Source organism: Salmo salar, chromosome ssa25 (genome assembly GCF_905237065.1).
Source record: "Salmo salar chromosome ssa25, Ssal_v3.1, whole genome shotgun sequence".
Lineage (NCBI taxonomy): Eukaryota > Metazoa > Chordata > Actinopteri > Salmoniformes > Salmonidae > Salmo > Salmo salar.
Genome location: NC_059466.1, coordinates 20,044,658 through 20,068,120, shown reverse-complemented (window position 1 = coordinate 20,068,120; position 23,463 = coordinate 20,044,658). Strand labels below are relative to the sequence as shown.

Here is a 23,463-nt window from a genome sequence, read left to right as displayed (position 1 = left end):
TGTCCAGGAGGTGAGTTTATCGTCTCAACCTCGTGTTGAGATTCAAAGTTCAGACCACTTTTAATGTGCAGCCTCACGCTTTTCTGGTCTAGTATGTTCATTTCTTAACCCATCATGTTATACCGTTTTTTCGAAAGGTGCGGTTCCGTCAGGTTGACACGCTCTGACTACACTCGGTGGTGTGACTTGTCACTTGTAGAACAATGATCCCTTATAGTTTCTCAAATCACGTCCCTCTCTTAACAAAAACACTTTCATCATTGTTATATTACATGCACAATGCATAGTATGGACGCTTCGTACATGTAGAGAGTATACTTTCCAAGTTACAGTATTTAAATTTATAACATTTTTAATGACATCACAAAATGACTAGCACAATTAAGTTAGTGTTCTATAGATTGCCTCCTGACTATTCCCCACATTCTATGTTAGAAATATTGTTCCAGTAGTTGCTTTTGAATGTGTTAGTGTTTCGGCGAGGAAAAAGTATCTTGAAACAAAGGACATTCCTTTGGTGAATATTGGAGCGGGAGACCTGAATCTTCCCTCCTTGATTTTTTTCGAGTATTTCTCTTTGCATTGTTGGGAAGTGCCCGTAAGTAAGCATTTCATCTTTAGTCTACACCTGTTGTTAATGAATCATGTGACAAATGCAATTTGATACGTAAGCCTAGTATTAATTTTTGCATTAATCCATAGGTTAGCCTTAGCATTTACTTAAGTGGCTGATCATTACGAACCCCATTAATGTTTTCTTAGAGGAAGTTGCACAATTTGCTCCACAACATGCATCCAATTCATAAGCTTGGATGTCCATTGTGTTCTACAGCTGCACTAATACCCATTTCTGTCCTGCTGTAAATAAAGGGAGCATTTGAGCTAGCTAATATTGGCACCCTTCACAATAGTTTTCAAGTTCGTCGTCGTCATCAAAATAACTCTTGTATGCCAATATTTATTTTCCTTGCAACAGTAAAGGCTTACAGCTACAACACCAACAACCACTGTTGTGGAATCACAATACATGAATGTTTCAATATACTATATGTGTAATTGTTTTTGATGTACCATCTGAGCCCCATATTTGATCTACCTAGCTTCCGTTAAAGCAACCTCAGATGGATGAGTTAGTGCATACTGTACATGCCGGTTTCATGATGTAGTTTACCCTAACAGTGAACCCAAAGTGAGGGGAGACGGCGCAACTTTTCCCTTGCTCATCCCCTCAACCCTTGTCCCCTGTATTCTTTCATCACTGTATATCTCAGTGTCTCTCTTCAGAACTGGGACACTGACAGCTTGGGTTCACTTGGTGCTTTGTTCTGGGCTATGTGTAGCCATTATGTGTGGCGACCTTTCCCCATTTGTGGCTGGTTTGATATGAAGCCATTAGCAGAAACCACAATGCTTTTTTTATACAGGGGATTAGCTCTAAACAATTGGAGCAACATGCTGGGAGTGCCTTGCCTTAATAGGCCCAGTCCAGTTTGGTGTTCTTATGAGATCATTGTGATGTTGAGTTCTGGGCCCATATTTACAAAGAAGAACTCAGATTAGGAGACACTGTTGATCTAGGATCAGTTTTGCCTATTCGATTATAACAAACGGATGGGGGGACCTGATCCCAGATCAGAACTCCTCCTACTCTAAGACGCGTTATGAATACGGGCCCTGAAATGAATCACCTTTTTACTACTATATTCATAGTTTGACACATTTATAAACGTACAGTACCAGTCTAAAGTTTGGATACACCTACTCATTCCAGGGTTTTTCTTTATTTTTACTATTTTCTACATTGTAGAATAGTAGTGAAGACATCAAAACTATGAAATAACATATCGAATCAAGTAGTAACCAAAAAAGTGTTGGACAAATCAAAATATATTTTATATTTGAAAACCTTCAAAGTAGCCAACCTTTGCCTTGATTACAGCTTTGCACACTTTTGGCATTCTCTCAACCAGCTTCATGAGGTAGTCACCTGGAATTATTCTTTGCAAAATTTGAGTTGGGCCATCCGGACCTCAGTGAAGACTGAATACGGCCTGCCGGGGGAAATTAGTTTGACACCCCTGCTGTAATGTATGCATGGTCAGAGACAATAATTCTGAGAAACCATGGAGAAACCCTGGATGCATCCCAAATGGCACCCTATTTCCATAGGGCCTCTGGTCAAAAGTAGTGCACTAGGGAATTGGGCGCCATTTGGAACTCATACCCCACGTACGTAAAGCCTGTAAGATAATAACCTACAGGGGTGCGGACAGAGATCTCCTGTGGATAATACAAGGACTCTCCTCTCTTTTTTCCAATGTGATTAGTGTCAGGCATGGACCTGCATGCTGAGCATCACTTTAACACTCAGGGCCAGTGTATGCATGTGTGCTATGTGTAAATGTAGACTAAAGGGTTGGCATTAACTAATGAATGTGTGTAGCAGAGAAACAGGTTATCAATTTATCCTACTTTAAACCCCACTTTCAACATGGCACCGTCATAGGATGCCTCCTTTCCAACAAGTACATTTGTAAAGTTTCTGCCCTGCTAGAGGTGAAGTGGTAACGTCTAGGAGCAACAACGGCTCAGCCGGGAAGTCGTAGGCCACACAAGCTCACAGAATGGTTCCGCAGAGTGCTGAAGTGCTTAGTGTGTAAAACTCTTCTGTCCTCTGTTGCAACATTCACTATCATGTACCAAACATCCTCTGGAAGCAACGTCAGCACAAGAAATGTTCGTCGTGAGCTTCATGAAATGGGTTTCCATCGCCGAGCAGCCGCACACAAGCCTAAGATCACCATGCGCAATGCCAAGCGTCGGCCGTAGTTGTGTAAACCTCGCAGTCATTGGACTCTGGAGCAGTGGAAACGCGTTCTCTGGAGTGATGAATCACGCTTCACCATCTGACAGTCCGACGGACGAATCTGGGTTTGGCGGATGCCAGGAGAACGCTATCTGCCCCAATGCATAGTGCCAACTGTAAAGTGTGGTGGAGGAGGAATAATGGTCTGGGGCTGTTTTTCATGGTTCGGGCTAGGTCCTTTAGTTCCAGTGAAGGGAAATCTTAACTCTACAGCATACAATGACATTCTAGACGATTCTGTGCTTCCAACTTTGTGGCAACAGTTTGGGGATGGTCCTTTAAAAATCAAATTGTATTGATCACATACACGTATTTAGCAGATGTTATTGCAGGTGTAGCGAAATGCTTGTGTTCCTGGCTCCAACAGTGCAGTAACAATTCACAACATACACAAGTCTTAAAAGTTAAAGAATGGAATTAAGAAATATATCAAAATTAGGACGAGCGATGTCGGAGTGGCATTGACTAAAATACAGTATAATAGAATACAGTATATACATATGCGATGAGTAAAGCAGTATGTAAACATTATTTAAGTGACCAGTGATTCTATGTATATAGGGCAGCAGCCTCTAAGGTGCAGGGTTGAGTAACCAGGTGGTAGCCAGCTAGTGATGGCTATTTAGAAGTCTGATGGCCTTGAGATAGAAGCTGTTTTTCAGTCTCTCGGTCTCAGCTTTGATGCACCTGTACTGACCTTGCCTTCAAGATGAAAGCTGGTGAACAGGCCGTGGCTCGGGTGGTTGATGATCTTTTTGGCCTTCCTGTGACATCGGTTGCTGTACAGTGGTTCCTCCTTTCAAAGTTGCGTCATACTGCGGCACACCTTGTGTGCTGCCTCAGCATTCTGTGGCACGTCATTTAATTCTCAGCCATTTTTTTCTGTTACTGCAAGCTGTTGCTATTTTGACCACCAGAGGGCATCTTTGAGAAGCATTTGATAGTATTCTGTATTGACATTACCAGACAATTTAAAACCTGTTTTGTATTAACATAGTATATGGGATTGATTTTAAGAAATTTGGCTTAATTAATTAGATTAATATTGTGGTGTTTCTATTCAGAGAAAAACGACATCCTCAGGGTTTCTATGACGCTGTACAACGTGATGTCGGGAGTAGGCTACAGGATCGGCGGATTCTAAATGATTTGCCTTCATTAGCTAAAGAATCCCTGTGTCCTGTGGACGGGAGACCAGGTTACGAGGAGGATGGAGTAGGCTGTCTTTGTTCTTAACTGATTCCATATGTGTTATTTCATACTTGTGATGGCTTCACTATTATTCTACAATGTAGAAAATAGTGAAAATATAGAAACATCATGGAATGAGTAGGTGTGTCCCAAGTTTTGACTGGTACTTGCTTAATTAATTTGAATAATATTATGGTGTTTCTATTCCATGAAAAACAAAACCATCAGGGTTTCCGTTAGGATGGAATGGAAAATACTAGGATGGTGTTCTTAATGTTTTGTACACTGTGTATTTTACATTTTTAAAAGTTATTCAAGGATAAATTACCAAAGTTACAATAGATTGCCATAGATTTTCTGTTAATTATAATAAATCTACGTTAACTTTGGTAAAGTACCAGTAGCTTTGCAACATAAGGAATGGTGAATACAAGGCTGGCTTGCTGATTGAATGTTTACTGGACTTCAGTCAGTTTAGACTGTCTCTGAGGAGGGAGGCTGGGGAAACGAGAAGTTTTTGATGAAGGCTATTGACTGAGGCATTTCGCCTTGTAGCAAAGCCCACAGGGAAGAGGGGTAAACATTTCACAAATTACATTTTCAAACATCAATCAAATGTATTTTTAAAGCCTTTTCTACATCAACAGATGTCACAAAGTGTTATTACATGGAGCCCATGCCAGATTTCCTCTATTGGTACGGTCCTTCTGTATGAGCTCTCCACATGGTTACATCAGTATTGAAGGCGAAGAAGTGCTAGACAACAGATATTTTGGGAGACTTGCTTAGGCTATTATCTGCTTGTTCCAAAACAACAAAGGTTATATTTCAAGTAAGCTGGGATATAGAAGGAGATCATTGATTTGCAATTATTGTTTGCAATGCATTGGGAAAACCTCCCTGGTCTTTGGTTGAATCTGTGTTTGAAATTCACTGCTTAACTGAGGGACCTTACAGATAATTGCATGTGTGGGGTACAGAGATGAAGTCATTAAAAATAATATTAAACTCTATTATTGCACACAGAGTGAGTCCATGCAATGTATGTGACTTGTTAAGCAAATGTTTACTCATGAACTTATTTAGTCTTGCCCTAACAAAGTGGTTGAATACTTGTTGACTTTTGAACAAAATTATTCCACTTTGACATAATCGGGTATTGTGCATAGGCCAGGGACAAAAAATATATAATTTTAATCCATTTTAAATTCAGGCGGTAACCGAACAAAATTTGGAGAAAGTGGAGGCGTGTGAATACTTTCTGAAGGCACTGTAGGTATCAGCCGTAGCTATCTTAGCTGCTAGCGTTCAAAGCTAGCTAGATAGCTAGCTAACAACAAAACTATCTGGACTAGTGACAAAGCAGTGGATGGAAGCATCTCAGTGATGTGCAGTTTGCGAACAATTAGTTATTTTTTTAACTCTTTTTACTGACTCTACTTTCATGATTCCTTTTTTTCATTGATTTGTTCATTCTAGTTATTTATTTTTGTTTGACCTGCTGGCTGCAATGAATACAGCAGGATTAATAGCGTATGCAGTACATACTCCTCCAGCTCAGCAGCTCCAGAGACATGCGCCGACCACCAACTGTCTATCTATTGTCCGCGCTGGAAACAGTGTTTCTGTTAGAACAATGTGGCACCGGAAATTTGAACAGCAGCGCATCCTGAGTGGTGCAGCGGTCTAAGGCACTATATCGTAGTGCAAGAGGTGTCACTACAGACCCGGGTTCAATCCCGGGCTGTATCACCACCGGCTGTGGTCGGGAGTCCCATAGGCCGGCACAAAATTGGCCCAGCGTCGTCCAGGTTAGGGGAGGGTTTGGCCGGGGTAGGCCGTCATTGTAAATAAGAATTTGTTCTTAACTGACTTGCCTAGTTAAAATAAGGTGTAAAAAAAGAAATCATTTATCAGACATTTGAGAAATTTACAGGACCCAAATGCATTTTGGCTAGGCTACTTGGAAGCAATGTTAGTAAGACATGCCTCATATGTAGTAAAATGTTCAGGTTTCAAACAATTAAGTAAAAACTGTAATACCTTATGTTTCACCGAGTCGTGGCTGAACGAAGACACGGATAATATAGAGCTGGTGGGATTTTTCATGCATCGGCAGGACAGAGCAGCTACGTTCTGGTAAAACGAGGGGCGGGGGGGGTTGTGTGTCAATTTGTCAACAGCTGGTGCTAAATGTCTAATATTAAAGAAGGCTTGAGGTATTGCTCACCTGAGGTAGAGTACCTTATGATAAGCTGTTGCCCACACTATCTACCAAGAGTTCTCATCTATATTATTCATAGCCGTCTCTTTACCAACACAAACCGATGCTGGCACTAATACCGCACTCAACCAGCTGTATAAGGCCATAAGCAAACAAGAAAATGCTCATCCAGAAGTGGCCGGGACTTTAATGCAGGCAAACTTAAATCAGTTTTACCTGATTTCTACCAGCATGTCACATGTGCAACCAGAGGAATTCCACTAGATGTCAACAGTCTTTAGAAATTGTTTCAGGCTTATATTCAGAGAAATGAGAGAGTAAGACCACTCTGAATGAGTGGACCCTACAGTGTCCCAGAGATTTTTCATGTGCGTGACCGAGAGCGCGCCTTTCTTGTTTACCTTTTATATTGACGATGTTATTGTCCGGATGAAATATTAGCGATTATTTAGGCTAAAAACAACCTGAGGATTGATTATAAACATCGTTTGAAATGTTTCTACGAACTTTACGGATACTATTTAGATTTTTCGTCTGCCTGTTGTGACAGCGTTTGAGCCTGTGGATTACTGAACAAAACGGAGGTTTTTGGATATAAACAGGGACTTTATCGAACAAAACGAACATTTATTGAGTAAATGGGAGTCTTGTGAGTGCAACCATATGAAGATCATCAAAGGTAAGTGATTCATTTTATCTCTATTTCTGACTTGTGTAACTCCCCTACTTTGCTGGTAACTGTTTGTAATGATTTGTCTGCTGGGCGCTCTTCTCAGATAATCGCATTGTATGCTTTCGCCGTAGAGCCTTTTTGAAATCTGACACCGTGGTTGGATTAACAAGAAGTTAATCTTTAAACCAATGTATAACACTTGTATGCTTTATGAATTTTTATTATGAGTGTTTCTGAATTTGGCGCTCTGCAATTTCACTGGATGTTGGCCAGGTGGGACGCAAGCGTCCCACGTACCCTAGTGAGGTTAACAGCTTCTACCCCCAAGCCTTAAGACTGCTGAACAATTAATCAAATGGCCACCCAGACTATTTACATTGGTACCAGTACCCCCGTATATAGCCTCGTTTTTGTTATTTTATTGTTACTTTGTATTATTTTTTACTTTTGTTTATTTGGTCAATTTTTTCTTCACTCTTTCTTGAACTGCATGGTGGGTTAAGGGCTTGTAAGTATGCATTTCACGGAAAGGTCTACCTGTTGTATTCAGCATATGTGACAAGTACATTTTTTATTTGATTTACATGTTTTCAGAATGCATACTGCCTCCAGCTCATTGTAAAGTTGTATGTGATGCGCTGATGAAGTCAGCATATACATAGGCAATGGAAGGCAGTTTATAACAGCAGCTCTCACGCTGTCTGACAGATTTTTCGCTCAGACTGTGTGCTGTACGCGTGTTATAAATAAGATGCGTAACGAATATACTCTACCCGCGGCGATCTAAGTCCACACAATTATGCAAATTAACCTATAGGCCGATAAGAACGACCAGTCAAATGTGCAGTACCAGTCAGAAATTTGGACACACCTACTCATTTAAGGGTTTTTCTTTATATGTACTATTTTCTACATTGTACAATAGTGAAGACATCAACACTGAAATAACACTTATGGAATTATGTAGTAACCAAAAAAGTGTTAAACAAATCAAAATATATTTGAGATTCTTCAAAGTTGACAGCTTTGCACACTCTTGGCATTCTATCATCCAGCTTCATGAGGTAGTCAGCTGGAATGCATTTTTGGTTCCAACTGCTGTGTCTTTGTGAGAGTAGGTGAACGAAGGATCTCCGCATGTGTGGTTCCCACCATGAAGCATGGAGGAGGATGTGGATGGTGTGGGAGTGCTTTGCTGGTGACACTCTGGTGATATATTTAGAAGTCAAGGCACACTTAACCAGCATGGCATCCATGCAAAATGTGGTTGCTTTGAAGAATCTAAAATATATTTTGATTTGTTTAACACTTTTTTTGGTTAATACATAATTCCATGTGTTATTTCATAGTTTTTATGTCTTCATTATTATTCTACAATGTAGAAAAGAGTACAAATAAAGAAAAACCCTTGAATGAGTAGGTTTGTCCAAACTTTTGACTGGCACTGTGTTTACATTGACTGGTATTTCTGTCAATGAATATGCTAAAAAGTATTGTTTTGCAATGGGATTTTATTCTTATCCCAGGCATTTGGCTGTGGGAAATTTTATTTATTGGCTTTTCCAAAAAAACACATCTGACAAAAGCTGGCTATTACCGGCTAACGGAAACCCTTGCAGGAGAAATGACCATGCTGGTCATTTATAAACATTTGAACATCTTGGCCATGTTGTGTTATAATCACCACCCGGCACAGCCAGAAGAAGACTGGCCACCCCTCATAGCCTGGTTCCTCTCTAGGTTTCTTCCTAGGTTTTGGCATTAATAGGGAGTTTTTCCTAGCCACCGTGCTTCTAAACCTGCATTGCTTGCTGTTTGGGGTTTTAGGCTGGGTTTCTGTACAGCACTTTGAGATATCAGCTGACGTAAGAAGGGCTATATAAATACATTTGATTTGATTTTGATTTGATCATGTTGCAGGCAGCGTAGAGAAGAAACATTTTTCAACTGATATTTAATCGCATGGTACAAGAATAAATACAATTAATTGATTATTGAATTTTATCGATGGACACAGCTTTGTAAAACCAAAACATACAGTGCCTTCAGAAAGTATTCAGACACCTTGCCTTTCTTCCACATTTTGTTACGTTACAGCCTTATTCTAAAATTAATTGATTAAGAATTATTTATCTCCACACAATACTGTTAGTGAAGATTTGAATTAGGGCACTTAACTATAACAGCACTAAATGTAGATTGATTATTTCACAAACTTGAGTCTAGTGATGGGAAGTTCAAATCTTCACTGACTGATCAGATATACCTTATTTACATAAGTATTCAGACCCTTTGCTATGAGACTCGAAATTAAGCTCTGGTGCATCCTGTTTCCATTGATCATCCTTGAGAGGTTTCTACAACTTGATTGGAGTCCACCTGTGGTAAATTCAATTGATTGGACATGATTTGGAAAGGCACACCTGTCTATATAAGGTCCCATGGTTGACAATGTATGTCAGAGCAAAAACCAAGCCACGATGTCAAAGGAATTGTCCGTAGAGCTCCGAGACAGGATTCTGTCAAGGCACAGATCTGGGGAATGGTATCAAAACATTTCTGCGGCATTGAAGGTCCCCAAGAACACAGTTACCTCCATCATTCTTAAATGGAAGAAGTTTGGAACCACCAAGACTCTTCCTAAAGCTGGCCATCCGGCCAAACTGAGCAATTGGGAGAGAAGGGCCTTGGTCAGGGAGGTGACCAAGAACCTGATGGTCACTCTGAAGGAACTCTGTGGCGATGAGAGAACCTTCCAGAAGGATAACCATCTCTGCTGCACTCCACCAATCAGGCCTTTATGGTAGTGTATAGATAGATAGAAGCCACTCCTCAGTAAAAGGCACATGACAGCTTCTTGGAGTTTGCCAAAAGGCACCTAAAGGACTCTTTGACCATGAGAAACAAGATACTCTGGTCTGATGAAACCAACATTGAACTCTTTGGCCTGAATGTCAAGCGTCACGTCTGGAGGAAACCTGGCACCATCCCTACGGTGAAGCATGGTGGTGGCAGCATGCTGTGGGGATGTTTTTCAGCGGCAGGGACTGGGAGACTAGTCCGGATCGAGGGAAAGATGAAAGGAGCAAAGTACAGAAAGATCCTTGATTAAAAACCTGCTCCAGAGTGTTCAGGACCTCAAACTGGGGTGAAGGTTCACCTTCCAACAGGACAACGACCCTAAACACACAGCCAAGACGACATTTTTACATTTTTACATTTTAGTCATTTAGCAGACGCTCTTATCCAGAGCGACTTACAGTAGTGAATGCATACATTTCATACAATTTTTTTTGCTGGCCCCCCGTGGGAATCGAACCCACAACCCTGGCGTTGCAAACACCATGCTCTACCAACTGAGCTACAGGAGTGACTTTGGGACAAGTCTCAATGTCCTTGAGTGGGCCGCCCGGACTTGAACCCATTTGATCATCTCTGGAGAGACCTGAAAATAGCTGTGCAGCAACGCTCCCAATCCAACCTGACAGAGCTTGAGAGGATCTGCTGAGAAGAATGGGAGAAACTCCCCAAATACAGCTTATAGCGTCATACCCAAGAAGACTCAAGGCTGTAATCGCTGACAAAGATGCTTCAACAAAGTACTGAGTAAAGGTTCTGAATACTTATGTAAATGTGATATTTCAGGGTTTTTTGTATAAATTTGCAACATTTTCTAAAAACCTGTTTTTGCTTTTTAATTATGGGGTGTTGTGTGTAGATTGATGACAAAAAAGACACAATTGAATCCATTTTAGAATCTCAGCTGCTTGTCAAACATGGACATAATCTGAAGATGATATACCTGGGCCGTGGTATGATCCTGCACTGCTATACCATTCATGGTCCGAATCCACACTTTAGCCTACTTCAAACCTAGGCTAGATTTCTGCCTCGTAAAAAAATGTATTCAGAAATACTTTGGGTGACACTTTTTTTACTCTTCTAAATGCTTACTCCCGGTGCTCAAAAACTGTGTAATAATTTACCTGTTCTACTTATCGTACAAAGAGATCCCCATCTGGTAGGTGAGGCTAAGCGTCCTGTTTCCCGACTACCCAAAGAAACATGGTGTGTGAGATGGGAGCCCTAAATATTCCTTCAGTGAGAACCCTCTGCAGTTATTAGGACGCAGTAGGCATGGAGAGAGCAGAGCAAAGACCACAGTATTATTATCCCCCAGCCAGGCCTGCGTCTGTGCCATCCTCATTCTCACAGCATTTGTCTGTCATTATTCAACCCTATGCCAAATAGGCGGATTAGAATATTGTCCTAAATCTGCAAGGGAAATGCAGACATCACACCTTAAGGGCCAGGAATTGGATTGGCTTTTTAACCTCTGTGATGACTGAGAAAATGTGCTGGAAGGTGTAGCTTGGTGTAAACCTAAAGGTGTAAAGGTAAGGAGTGGTTCTTTACCCAGTCGTATCTGTACACATCTATGTTCTCGCCGTGTTAAAATAGTGTGTGGAATTCAGTCTCTCCATCAATCCTGAGCTGTGTGAAGATGTCTGATCGGTGTGGGGACTGGAGAGAGAAAGTGGGATTACGCCAGATAGAAGACCGCCCCCTAATAGCCTACCTCTGTGAGGTGAGCAGGAGGGAAAGCGTTGGAAAGGTGTGTGTTTGCCTGTGTGTGCATGCGTGCTGCGAGAGACTAGATCAGCTTTCAGCTAGACTTTAGGGCAGGGTCCTTGATGCTCCAAAGGCTCAGTAGACAGCATATTCTCCTGATAGTGGGCCAGGCTGTAGAAATATTATAGGCTTCGGGGGCTGATCGCTCGTTCAGGGCATCCGATCCCTCTGGTTCTGCTTCACCCACCCTGCATCTCAGTGAAATAGGTTTGAAGGAGCAGGGCAAACGGTATCAAGGCTGTGAAATACCTGGACATGGAAAAGTTATGACATTCAATGTTCACAAAGATGATTCAGCGCTCTGTGAAATGCAACAGTGTTGGTTGTTTTTATTTTATATCAAGCAAGTCCCTCTCTCTGTAGATGCTAATATAAGGAATCGGACTAATACATTGTTGCCAAAAATGTTAGCACTTGGATGTTGTGAAATGCTCTAAGTGTCATTAAAAAAAGCTCTTGTTATTTATAATCTTTGACTGCATGGAATCTTCAGTGGAGGCATCTGGTGAATGTGTGGGAATGTTATCTGGAAAGGAACATGGCCCTGGACCCCGTTCACTTCAGGCATCTTTGCTGTGCCATTTGTGCACTCTGCACTTTATTACCCCTTGTGCCAGTGCAGCTGGAGGAGGGCTCTCTGTAGCCGTCATGCCAGCAGCACACTGGCTACTTCCGCCAGGAGATGGCCTGGCGATGCAGCTGCTTCTTTTTGGCTCGGACTCCCCGGTCTATGTCTCTGCTCTCTACGCCTACTGGCTCTGACTCATCAGCCATACTTTGGTGATAAGGGTGATGGGGTCAGACCTGATGATTTCACAGTGCCTGAAGTTGTTTGTGAACCAGCCAACCTCCATATCCCACAGAAATTGCATAGAAATCTGCCTTAACCTGAAATTATGGGGCAATTATAGCTTTTTAGAAAACTGTTTAGGTTGAGACACCTCCAAGTTTCTAGCTTTGAAGATGTTCCATTGGTCGATGCTTTATTACCCAGGTAGATTGCTCTGTTATTTCACAATGATTTATTTATACTTCGTAAGGTTTTACACATTCTGAAAGCCATATAGCCTAGCCAGTGTTTGTGTGCGGTGTGCCTGCGCATGCTTGCACTAATAATAGGCTGCACAACATATTAAAAGTCGTTAAAGCAAACGGCTAATATTCTTTAAGGGCTTAAGATGTGTTTAACAGAGCAGAACCTGTGTTTTCTCAGAAGGGTTCCAATGCTGATTCGTAATGAGTGTGTCTGGTGTCAAGCTGCTGCTAATTAGACCTAGCAGTCCGTTTCCTTCCGCTCAGGTCGGATCAGGGTTAAGAGAGAGCCTTCCCCCAGAGGGAGGGAACAATCACAGGCCCATCATGGCTCAGGATCACACAGGATTTTATTGAACGCATCCCAATTATTGACCTCTAAGACAATCCTGTATGCTGGAGACGGTGCCTAGAGAACAGCTCATTACTGGGACATGGTTGCTCAACCAGTGCGTTAGACTAGAGTGACTTAAGCCTGGCCCCGCCATCAAACCTTCCTGCTGATAGACAACACATGTCCCCCAGGAGACTGCTGGGAATTCCACCGGCTAAACTGCTGCTGCTCACTGTCTCTCTCTCCTTCTTTCTCTCTCTCGTTCTCTCATTCTCTCTTTCTCGTTCTCTCTCTTTGTCTCTCGCTCTCTTCATCTGCAGATGAAGGCTACTACCAGAGTGGAAAATTCCAGTTTGAAATAAACGTCCCTGAAGCTTACAACATGGTGGTAAGTGGTCCTGTCATGTCTCATTAGAAATTGTGTGTTTGTGTTTGTGCGTGTGGGGTCCGATGGAGGTGCTACTGAGCAGGTGTTGAGGGATGCAGAGGAGGACTCGTGGTTTCCATTTCCATGGCTAATTCTTAGTTTTATAACACCCGCACACACACCAGAGGCCTTCCAATCATACAATCCACCTGAATTAGGACAGCTCAGGGTCATGACTTAGGAAATCGTTCCGATCCTCCCTCCCATTTGAATGTCCCCATGGCCAATACATACCAGGGCTGTGTCTGAAATGGCACCCTATTCCCGACATAGTGCACCACTTTTCAGCAGAGCCCTTGTCAATAGGGTTCTCTTTTGGATTTAACCCAGAAGTTCTGTGGAGATAAAACCCTGATGCTGTGCAGCACTGTGGGTAATTTACACTCTCCCAGTTTGCCTCCCGTCCACAGCTCCATCAGGAGAAAGTGAGTACAGGTCCTCTCGGTAAACAGCCTGGTGTGGAGTTGGAGGTGGCAGGGATGCAGGGTGAGTTACAGCCCAACACAGAACAGTCTCAGCCTTTAGTTTTCCCTCCATCCCTCCATTCTCTTCCTTGTTTATATGCCACACATCCATCCTGGATGGCGTTTTATCTCACCTCCACACTGCTCATCTTAATACACGCACGCACGCACAAACACACTCCTGTGTGTCATCAGGAACAGTCCAGGCTTTGAATTTACAGCCTGTTTCTTCCAAAACCTTACGCTCTGTGCTTTACAGCCTGTTTCTACCGAAGACCTTATGCTTTGTGCTTTATCTTAATGGTGAATTTACAGCTTGTGTATACAAAGACGTTGTGCTCTGTGCTTTATCTTAATGGAGGCTAATTAGACAGGCAGTAAAGGCTTTGTATGGATTTACCAGCCTTTTATGAGAGCTAATAAACGGCCTGAAAGAGACTCATAAAGTAAATGAGTTTTTTTTTTTTTTTTTTAGGCCTAGCCCCTAGATACTCAACACATCTGACCATTATAGCAAACTGGGCCACAGTATTAAACAAAGATTTTCAATCGATATATTATTTTTGAAATGTCTTGATCCCAGCCTTTTAATAATGAATTTGACTGGTTATTCTAAGCCATCTCAGGTTGTTGTAAGGTGGTCAGCTGAGGAGTTTGATAATGGTGTAAGGTGACAGTAGGGTCGGCATTTTAAAGACGGACTCTTAGCCAGGACCGGCCTCATTGCATTCAATTCATTAGCATCTTAATTCCATTTTTGGACTTCAGACAAAACGTTTGCACTGCACATCACAGGACTTAGTTATTGTCATCTCGGAGTATTGGCATAGCCAGCTGGTAACTTTTTCATGAATCTTTCCCTAACTAGTTCACCTTCGTTAGAGAATGGGCAAAGGCTGCATTAGGGAAAAGTAGTTGCTTAAAGTTCCCGAGGCCCTTGCCTTTCTCACAGGCTTGACAACCTAACATAACATAAACAAGATGGAGCAAAAGTTGTGATTTAGCAAGTTATTTCATTCAATGTCTCTTATGGAATATATCATTGTGCACGGTAAAAAAAAAGGCAAGATTTGGGAAATTGACTGGAGCAGAGAGTGGTATTTTAAGAAAAGTAAAGTCCAAACACTTCCAAAGTGGTATTGTCCTCTTAGCAAATTGCCTAGGACTCTGTCTTCTAGAGGCCTCTTTGATGAACTATTGCAGACTGACACTTCTATTTCTCTCTCTATACTGTGTGTATAACGATGTATTTATCTCTCACGGTGCCACCCTCTTCTCACCGTTTTGATGAGCACTAATGAGGTCTAAGGCTGACATATGATCAAATAAACAATGTTAAAAGAAGAAGACACTGCTTTTTTTTGTGGCGTTTGTCTTGTTAGTTTTTGTTTTCATGTTTGGTTCAGTCTGGGGAAGAAAATATACAAGGGTTTCTTTTGAAGAATCTCAGCACCATATGAAAGTATGTCTCCTCCTGAGCTATGCTGTGCCTTGTATCTTGGTTTGTTGGTTTCTGGAGGTTAGTTTTCCTCAGGCAAATCTATGTGTCCCATACTGTCCCAATCAAACCTTGTGATAAAATGGGTCTTAACCGCTTCCTCAGGCTCAAGAGAGAGCTGGCTGGTGGACGAGATTAATCCTAATCTGTCCCATGTTTCTCTCCCCAGCCTCCCAAAGTGAAATGTCAGACCAGAATATGGCACCCCAACATCGCTGAGACGGGGGAGATCTGTTTGAGGTAATGAACTCTTTCTCACATTGCCAAACACTGATTGGCTATTCATCCTCTGTGTGTGTATTTAAAGGATGGCGATTCAGAAGTGGACTACATGGACAGATTTCAAAGTGTGGTTAGTGGATACAGGAGCCCTAGCAGTGGTCAAGCAGTGTGTGTGTGTGTGTGTGTGTGTGAGATATATGCTAGGGCTGGAGAGAGGAAAACATTTACAGGCAAAATTGATGTCTGACTAGTCTCTAGTTATTCTCAGAACCTTGGAGAGCAGCTAATGACCAGACAACAAGAGTGCTGCTGTAAAAATGCATATCTCTATGATAACACACTGACATCTAGTCATCAGCACATGTAAGGTCAAGTAAAGCAGATATTTTAAGATGCCTGGCTGGCTGACTTTCATTTGGGATGTCCAATAATTTATAGAGCAATAAATATCACAGGGGAGACTGTCATGGGGGAAAGGTCTGACTGTAGTAGTAGGCTATTTTTATATTGTGATTTCCGACATGATGGGGATTTTGATTTCTTCTGGTTTCTATTTTCCCAGTTTGTTGCGGGAGCACTCTATCGACGGCACTGGCTGGGCCCCTACGAGAACATTAAAGGTGAGTCTCTAATCACTGTAACACCAGCACCTATAGCTCAGACTGATATCAGTGACCATCTTAATGAACCTCTGTGGTCCCACCGCCCCCGCTCTTAAACTAGTAGTGGATCTTTAAAGCACCGTTCACCCTCCTACCCCTGCTCTGAGCGGGAGATGGATACTGCTGCAGGGGGAGGAGAACATGGGAGCCCTAGTCTAAAAGGAGCTTTGTACGTCAGAAAAGTATGCAAAGAGTGGAAATTGCCATTCAATGTGGAAGTAGCGATTGCAAAGCACTTTCAAAATCCCTTGCCTGCTTCATAAGGTTCTTTCTAAGATCTCAACAAGCACAGTGTGTTCTGTAAACTAAGCATAAACCATGACACACTATTTCCCACCTGACTTTCTCATCTCTACTACTGAAAGAACACAGTCTTCTCTTGAAAGGAGGGCACTTTCAATTGTGTGAGTTTAATGCCATCAGCCCTACCTTCCGGTTGGTAGATGGCAGAACTGAGAATGTAAGATAAATCTCACTCGGTTTGACCTGGTGAACTTTGCTAAGCCTTTCTCTGTTGTGGGGTGTGTGTTATTGATCCAAAGAAACGGTGATTTCTCTGAACGAGGCCCCATTCTTCTCTGTGGTGGTGGTCTGCTGCTAACAGTTATTGTCATGTATTGCTCCTGAGGGAGTTGGCTCACTATGAAGCAGGGCTCCTTGCTTGAAACCCCAATGGTTTTCCTTTGATGAATAGCACGGGCTTGACCCGAGAGCCATGGTGTTGAACATGTGCTATGCATTGAACTTGCTTTGCAATTCCAGATAGATTTAAGATCCCTTGTCAAAAAGTCATTGGGTGTTTGAAATTCCAAACCTTGGCCTATTAAAGATGTGTTAAATCTTTTCATATGACTTATGACCAGCACATACCACCATTTTTTTTTTTAGGAGCGTGCCCTTTGCATGTTGATGGTAATATTCTAATGTATTTGCAGACAGGAGACATGAAGTGACTATGAAGTCAACCCTTAGGCCTTGATTGTGTCTCACTGGTGTTTCTCTTATCAGAAGCCACTGTGAGTCACACCCCAACTCATCTCTCTGCGTAACGCCTACGTCACATCTTCCGTCTCCTCTCTTCCCCTTTGACACACTGAGATACAGTACCGCTCGAATGGATTCAGTTTGTAGTGTCACAGCCACTCTATTTAGGCCCTGAGCTCAAAACGATTGATTAAATTGACGGCGAGGGAGATGAGGTGACACTGTGAAAGGCGACAGTATGTTATTGTTGTGTGGTTGCTCGTCTCCTAGACGTCACAGTTGCAATACCTTATACCGCACACGCACACAGGCACACGTAAACACAGGTACAAGCACACGCACACGCACATTCTCCCTGGCTCGCTCATCTTCTGTTTCCGCGATTCGGGTGTAATTAACAGCTCTGATATCCCCATGACGTCCTCCTTAGGTGGTTCCCTGGCTAACTAACGTCTTACTTAGCTACCGATGACACCCACAGCCAGCCAGGGTCATTTACTGCGTGATGACTGTTTCAAAAGCCATTACCGTGTCATGTTTCAAATTCTTATGATATGAAGTTATTCTCATTAGCCTGACTCAGTTCGTTTTTCTGCTGTGATAACATCCAGCATAAACTCCAAGCCTAGCTAAGGTGTGTAAGAAGGATAGGACCTGACTTGAGGCAGTGATGTACATCTACCAGCAGTACAGTAACTATTAGAGAGAATAGGATGCACTGGAGGAATACTAACTGTCAGTTCTGAGGAAAAGATTGGAATCATTAGTCTTTAGGAGGAGGTGATTTAACAGTCAGTACCTAAAGTGATGGCCATGGCCTGTTTCCTTGCCTGTTCAGGCTCTTTCTACTGGACACCTGTGATTTTGCGTGTCAGTTAGCCAGCCTAGTAATTGAGGTAATCTGCTGCTGTACAAGGTCTGCTTTCCAAATGGCACCCTATTCCGTATATAGTGCGCTACTTTTAACCAGGGCCTATATGGCCTATAGCATACTGCAATATATAGGGAATAGTACTGCAATATATAGGGAATAGGGTGCCATTTGGGACGTAGCCTACTTACTATTGGCAGTAGCGGGACCGCAACAGGAAGAGACTGTTGCCGTGTCTGAATACCCATTCTTGTGTTCTAAATAGTAAGCTTTTTGGGTATGAAAAAAATAGACCTTTCTTTAGGCAATGAACAACTTCTCTGATAGAAACGCCCCATGTGGCATCGATATTAGTCAGAAACATTTATTCTACTGTCAAAAAATGTACTACAAAGTGTAAATGGGATCATTTTTGTCACAAGGTCAGTCTCGTCCAAAACAGAGTTTTGTAAGTGAGTTCGTCATGACTTGAGGGTTGGGTTTTGATTTCGACAATGCTCACTTGCCCACTAACACAAGATACACAGCTGTGGTCAATATACTCTATCCATCCTACCGCAGAACACAGACAGCGAGCGAGACTTCCCAGCAGCGGTTCAGACATGCAGTGCCTTTAGAAAGTATTCAGACCCCTTTACTTTTTCAACATTTGGTTTTGTTACTGTCATGTGAATTTTCAATCTCAATGATAATAACTAACAATCAATAAGCTTTGACCAATCCCCGAGGTTTGTAAGGCCCTGGGTTTAATAATAATTAGGCAAAGACTCAGCTTATACAAAAGGTTCGTACAGTTTATTCACAAGAACGTACTAAAGTCCACAATACAAAGACATGCCATTTTATAACTCACTCCCTACTTACGCACATACCTCCACACAAACAGTAGATAGCCTACGCACATACATAGACACGAACAGTATGTAGAATGTATCCTTCCCCATGGTTCTCACCTCTGTTCATCATTACCAAACTGGCAGTTCCATCCCCCCGAGATTAGAGGAACCTTGAAAGGACTCCCTGTCCTATCGTACGTTTCTCAGAGTTCTAGCCAGGTCAGGCCATACAGTTTAATTGTTCTCGGTATCTTCTTAGAACACACACACACACACACACACACACACACACACACACACACACACACACACTTCTCTCCCTCACATGTCTCTACCGAACCTTATTGGACTTACATTTAGTACTTTACGTTCATTATACATGCTACATAAACTAAAATTCACTAATAGTTATGTTTCAGGGTGGAATTCTTTAATCATTACCTTTTAAGCATATAAATTGCCTTATCAATCCACCCCATGACTAAATAATACACACTGATGCATCAATTGCCATATGGAATCATAAATGTTATACAAAATCAAATAAAACCAATACATGTATTTATATCCGATACTCATCAATGACTGTTCTAGGCCTATATCCAATCATAACTCTTCTTTTTAGGATTTTCATTATAATCTTCATTAAAGGAACAGTCTTTCTAAACATTGAAGATAGTCTCATCTAACATTGGCTCCTCGTGGTATGGGGGAGATGTTTTATGCTCCTCATGGTTGAAAGAAACGGAGCCATCTCCTAGGTCAGGAGACCTGTATTCGTCATCCCACTGATCGGAGCTCGGAATCGGTCCATATCTCACCATCTATTGCGTCATCGATCTCTCTAGAGTTCTGGTGATTAAACCTCTCACACAAGGGACCAAACAGCATCCACACAACACCAACACACTCATACAGGTGAAAGCGGCCCACAATACAGTACTTACAATATCTTTCCATTTCCCAAACATGCTATCGAACCACCCTGTCAGGGAAGTATCCACCCCAGAGTTCTCTGCTAACTCATGAGCTAATGTGTTATTAGAAATAAATGTACAGCAATGAACCCCAATCATTCTACATACCCCGCCCTTTTCTGCCAATAACATATCGAGAGCCAGTCTATTTTACCAGGTCATGAGGGAGGTGGTGGATAATTGGTCAGAGAACCCCTTTACTGCATCCCCGGTTTCATTCATGAATCTCTGTTGATTTATAATAGATGTAATTAATCTAATCCACATTCTTATTTATTTTTCAACCACCAAAAGAACGTAGTGGTAAAGTCTTCACCTATTTGATTCATAGCTTTGTATTCATCTGGGACTTCCCTGTGGATGCCAATATCATCCATCTAGACAAAGCTACTCCCATCCTGGTCAAAACTCCTCCTGTCCCTACTTTAGCCACCTATAACTGTCCTCTGATGACTAACTCAAACTGGTCGGACCAATAACATCAGGGCGCAAGTTCCTAACCACCCTTTTGGTAGGTCCTGTCATATGCGTCCTTTCCTGGTACAAGCCCACCATACATCAGTTATAGGTGCTGTGAGGTTAAGAATTTTCTCCTGTACTTCCAAACCTAAGTCAGTCACATTTAACAATTGCCTTACAGCCATTAAAATCACCTAAGTTCTCGGTGTCCTACTTGTATCTATAACACTTGTACTCACCAGGAGTTAAAGTGAACCGAGGTGGGTTGGCCGAGTACTTCAATCTGGCAAACCCAATCCCTGTACAGTTGTCTGCTTCCCCAGGAAATTGTTTACTGTTTACCTTAAACCCTACATCTTGACCTTCTTTGACTCCTATTCTGTAAGTCACTCATCCTTGATGGTCAGTGTATTATATAGTTTATCTTTTACTTCTTATCAATGACAACAGTGTCGTATAATTAGTACCTGAAGGTGGTGGATCTGAATGTATCAGAAAGATTACCAAGACTATGATGCAGCTCAGAGTCCCTAATCTTTCCAAAAGCCGCCAACCCTCTCCTGCCCTTAGTCGGTCTGCTAGGTACCACCCCATACTCACACCTCTAGGAGCACACACAATGATGAATGGTCGGGATAGGAAACCTTTGTTAAGGAGGTAACCCCCCGGACCCTGTTGGTACTCGGTTCTTCTCCTAACTCTCTCTGTGTGTGTGTGTGTGTGTGTGTGTGTGTGTGTGTGTGTGTGTGTGTGTGTGTGTGTGTGTGTGTGTGTGTGTGATCAGCAGTGCTTGTATGTGTACATTTTTGCAGTGGGTAACATGGACCCAAGTGACTCTCAGCTTTTCTAATGGCAAAGGCGGTGGTCTAACAGAACCTGGTATGGGGCTTCCCAACGGGCTGCTTCCAGTCTTTTCTCCTCAGGGACTGGATCCACACCCAGTCTCCTGGTTGGATTGTGTGAATCACCTTCTCCTGTAATTCACCTGTTGGACACAAAATCTTGGACATACGGGTTTGGTTAACCTCTTACATCTAGATGTTCCGCTAGCGGAACGCCTCGCCAATATCCAATGATAGAGCGTGGCGCGAATTACAAACTCCTCAAAAACTTCAAAACTTCAAGCTATTTTAAAATCGGACATAGCGAGTGCATAAAGGAGTTCTGTATCTATAATTCTTAAAATAATTGTTATGTTTTTTGTGAACGTTTATCGTGAGTCATTTAGTAAATTCACCGGAAGTTTGCGGGGGGGTATGCTAGTTCTGAACGTCACATGCTAATGTGAAAAGCTGGTTTTTGATATAAATATGAACTTGATTGAAGAAAACATGCATGTATTGTATAACATAATGTCCTAGGATTGTCATCTGATGAAGATCATCAAAGGTTAGTGCTGCATTTAGCTGTGGTTTGGGTTTATGTGACATATGCTAGCTTGAAAAATGGGTGTCTGATTATTTCTGGCTGGGTACTCTGCTGACGTAATCTAATGTTTTGCTTTCGTTGTAAAGCCTTTTTGAAATCGGACAGTGTGGTTAGATTAACGAGAGTCTTGTCTTTAAAATGGTGTAAAATAGTCATATGTTTGAGAAATTGAAGTAATAGCATTTCTAAGGTATTTGAATATCGCGCCACGGGATTACACTGGCTGTTGCGTAGGTGCCCACCTAGCCCAGAGAGGTTAATTACTTGTTACATTTATTTCTTATTCTTACCCATATTTTTTAAACTGCATTGTTGGTTAGGGGCTCGTAAGTAAGCATTTCACTGTAAGGCGCATGTGACTAATAAAATTTGATTTGATCAAAGATGCAGGCGTCCTTCCTAACTTAGTTGACGGAGAGGAAGGAAACCACTCAGATTTCACCATGAGGCCAGTGGTGACTTTAAAACAGTCAGAGTTTAATGGCTGTGATAGGAGACCACTGAGGATGGATCATCAACATTGTAGTTACTCCATAATACTAATCTAATTGACAGAGTGAAAAGAAGGCAGCCTGTTCAGAATAAAAACATATTCCAAAACATGCATCCTGTTTGCAACAAGGCACGAAGGTAATACTGCAAACAATGTTGCAAGGCAAATTAACGTTTTGTCCTGAATTCAAGGTGTTATGTTTGGGGCAAATCCAATACAACACATTACTTAGTACCACTCTTCATATTTTCAAGCATAGTGGTGGCTACATCATGTTATGTGTGTGATTGTAACCGTTAAGGATTGGGGAGTCTTTCAGGATAAAGAAACTTAGTGGAGCTAAGCACAGGCAGAGGAAAACCCGGTTTTCTGCTTTCCACCAGACTCGGAGATGAATTGACCTTTCAACAGAACAATAACGTGATTCTACATGTAAATTCGGTGTGCAAATTACATTGCGGTGCTAAGTACTCTCAACCAGGAAATGCTATTTGTGTGTCTGAGCCATCAGCTGCCAGTAGCTGGCCCATCGGAACAAGCTCTCTATTAGCTACCAGTAGCTGGCCCGTAGGAACCAGCTGTCTATTAGCTACCAGTAGCTGGCCCGTAGGAACCAGCTGTCTATTAGCTACCAGTAGCTGGCCCGTAGGAACAAGCTGTCTATTAGCTACCAGTACGTGGCCCGTAGGAACAAGCTGTCTATTAGCTACCAGTACGTGGCCCGTAGGAACAAGCTGTCTATTAGCTACCAGTAGCTGGCCCGTAGGAACAAGCTGTCTATTAGTTACCAGTACGTGGCCCGTAGGAACAAGCTGTCTATTAGCTACCAGTACGTGGCCCGTAGGAACAAGCTGTCTATTAGCTACCAGTACGTGGCCCGTAGGAACAAGCTGTCTATTAGCTACCAGTACGTGGCCCATAGGAACAAGCTGTCTATTAGCTACCAGTACGTGGCCCGTAGGAACAAGCTGTCTATTAGCTACCAGTACGTGGCCCGTAGGAACAAGCTGTCTGTTAGCTACCAGTACGTGGCCTGTAGGAACAAGCTGTCTGTTAGCTACCAGTACGTGGCCCGTAGGAACAAGCTGTCTATTAGCTACCAGTACGTGGCCCGTAGGAACAAGCTGTCTATTAGCTACCAGTACGTGGCCCGTAGGAACAAGCTGTCTATTAGCTACCAGTACGTGGCT

General features: G+C 42.3%; 1 protein-coding gene across 2 annotated transcripts in view; it reads left to right on the top strand.

Annotated features, from left to right (window-relative positions):
* The window catches only part of ube2f (ubiquitin-conjugating enzyme E2F (putative)), an 88,439-nt gene that overhangs the window by 31,065 nt on the left and 33,911 nt on the right, over positions 1-23,463 (top strand). For both annotated transcript variants that reach the window (NM_001173966.1, XM_014173423.2), the window contains 3 exon segments: positions 13,273-13,340; positions 15,511-15,581; positions 16,126-16,183. In NM_001173966.1, the coding sequence (NP_001167437.1) occupies positions 13,273-13,340; positions 15,511-15,581; positions 16,126-16,183 (197 nt within the window).